The sequence below is a fragment of the Corylus avellana genome, chromosome ca3 (genome assembly GCF_901000735.1).
Source record: "Corylus avellana chromosome ca3, CavTom2PMs-1.0".
Lineage (NCBI taxonomy): Eukaryota > Viridiplantae > Streptophyta > Magnoliopsida > Fagales > Betulaceae > Corylus > Corylus avellana.
Genome location: NC_081543.1, coordinates 22144162 through 22145970, shown reverse-complemented (window position 1 = coordinate 22145970; position 1809 = coordinate 22144162). Strand labels below are relative to the sequence as shown.

Sequence of the window (1809 nt, the reverse complement as noted above, 5' to 3'; positions counted from 1 at the left end):
TATGTATTGGGTGCCGTAAAAGTTGTCATTTATGCACCGACCGCATAGTAGGAGCTCTAAAAAAATAAGGATCAAAATAAGGAATTTTTTTAAAATAGTTTATTTTTCATACCAACTAACATTTTAAATAAAAAATATAATAAAAAAATTTGATAAATTATAAATTATTTAATTTCAAAAAAATTATTTTGATTTGAGAAAATTTACTCAATAATTCACTTTCGAAGTTCTCTCTCCCAGCAAAAATCACACAAAAAAAAAAAGAAATTGTCTATCCTTGAAACGACGTCGTTCTCACCCCAACTTTTCCATTTTCCATTTCAAAAGCGCAAGAGACACAAAAAACCGAAACCAAATAACGTGCTTCCACCATTTCTCATCTCCGACAGCAATAGAGAGGAGAGAAAGCAAAAATTTCTGGAGCGAGAAACAAACCCGACCCGAAAAATGGGCAAGGATCTAAGCGATGACCAGGTGTCGTCCATGAAGGAGGCCTTCACGCTCTTCGACACCGACGGTGACGGCCGGATCGCCCCTTCCGAACTGGGGATCCTAATGCGGTCTCTCGGAGGCAACCCGACCCAGGCCCAGCTCAAATCCATCGTCACCGAGGAGAACCTCACGGCTCCATTTGACTTCCCTCGCTTCCTGGACCTCATGGCCAAGCACATGAAGGCCGAGCCCTTCGATCGCCAGCTCCGCGACGCGTTCAAGGTCCTCGACAAGGACTCCACCGGCTACGTCTCGGTATCGGAGCTCCGGCATATCCTCACCAGCATAGGCGAGAAGCTCGAGCCCTCCGAGTTCGACGAGTGGATCCGGGAGGTGGAGGTCGGGTCCGACGGGAGGATCCGGTACGAAGATTTCATCGCCCGGATGGTTGCCAAGTGACGCGACGGTGGAATCGAGTTTGTGTTTTACGGAAATGTTTCCTGGGATTCGATTTCTGTTACGTTTGTTCTTCGTTTGGTATTTTGGAATTAGGGTTTGTTTGGATTTCTTTTTTTTTTCTTTGAAGTAATGCTAATTTCGTTTTGTGTTTGTTTATAATGTGTATGGAAACTTTGGTCTTCAGGGTTTCTTATTCTGGATTTTGCTTGTTTAAGTTTGTATGAGAATATTGTGTGCCTTGGAAAATTTGGTAATGTCTTTATGATTAGATTTGGCACTTGTTTTGTTGTTGTGTATCGACGTTTTGACAAGTTGATGAGATGATGGATAGCCATTTGTTTCTTTGGTACATTGTGTTTTCTTAGGTTGCTACCCAATTTGCTATTCTATTTGAGAAATGAATAGTTTTTATTGAAAATAGAAGAACGTTGAATGAAATAGCCTTGGAATAGCTATTCTCATAGCCCATGAGAGAATGACTATTCCTTAAATTGAGAGGAATAACCATTTCTATGGCTCGCTATGGAATAGCTATTTCTCTCAAAATTTAGAGGAATAGATAAGAATAGTTATTCCTCAATTTTGAGAGGAATAGTCATTCCCTCTTGGGCTATAAGAATGGCTCTTCCAAGTGTTAGATCCTTATCATATACTTCAACATCAAGGCTATTCTATTTCACATTCTTCCATTCATAATAAAAATTATTCCTTTTTTTTTTTTTTTTTTTAATGGAATAGCCATTTTGCGTAATGAAAGTAACCTTAGTGTTTTGAAGCTTAAAGAGAGAAGAAGTTTATGCGATTGTGAGAAATGGGATTGTGAGAAATGGACTACATCAGCTGTTGAAAATATCAGTCATGCACTCTTAATCGCGCTCTTTAGTTGTATAAAACATCTTCTTGTGGGATATATTGATC

General features: G+C 39.4%; 1 protein-coding gene across 1 annotated transcript; it reads left to right on the top strand.

Moving 5' to 3' along the window:
• The first annotated feature begins 344 nt into the window (after positions 1-344).
• On the top strand, positions 345-1176 carry LOC132175491 (probable calcium-binding protein CML13). Its single transcript, XM_059587455.1, has one exon. The coding sequence runs from the start codon at positions 448-450 to the stop codon at positions 889-891; it is 444 nt and encodes a 147-aa protein (XP_059443438.1). The 5' UTR covers positions 345-447; the 3' UTR covers positions 892-1176.
• The last annotated feature ends 633 nt before the right edge of the window (positions 1177-1809 follow it).

Excerpts from the sequence above, each read along its gene's own strand:
- LOC132175491 (XM_059587455.1), top strand. The coding sequence starts at position 448 with ATGGGCAAGGATCTAAGCGATGACCAGGTGTCGTCCATGAAGGAGGCC.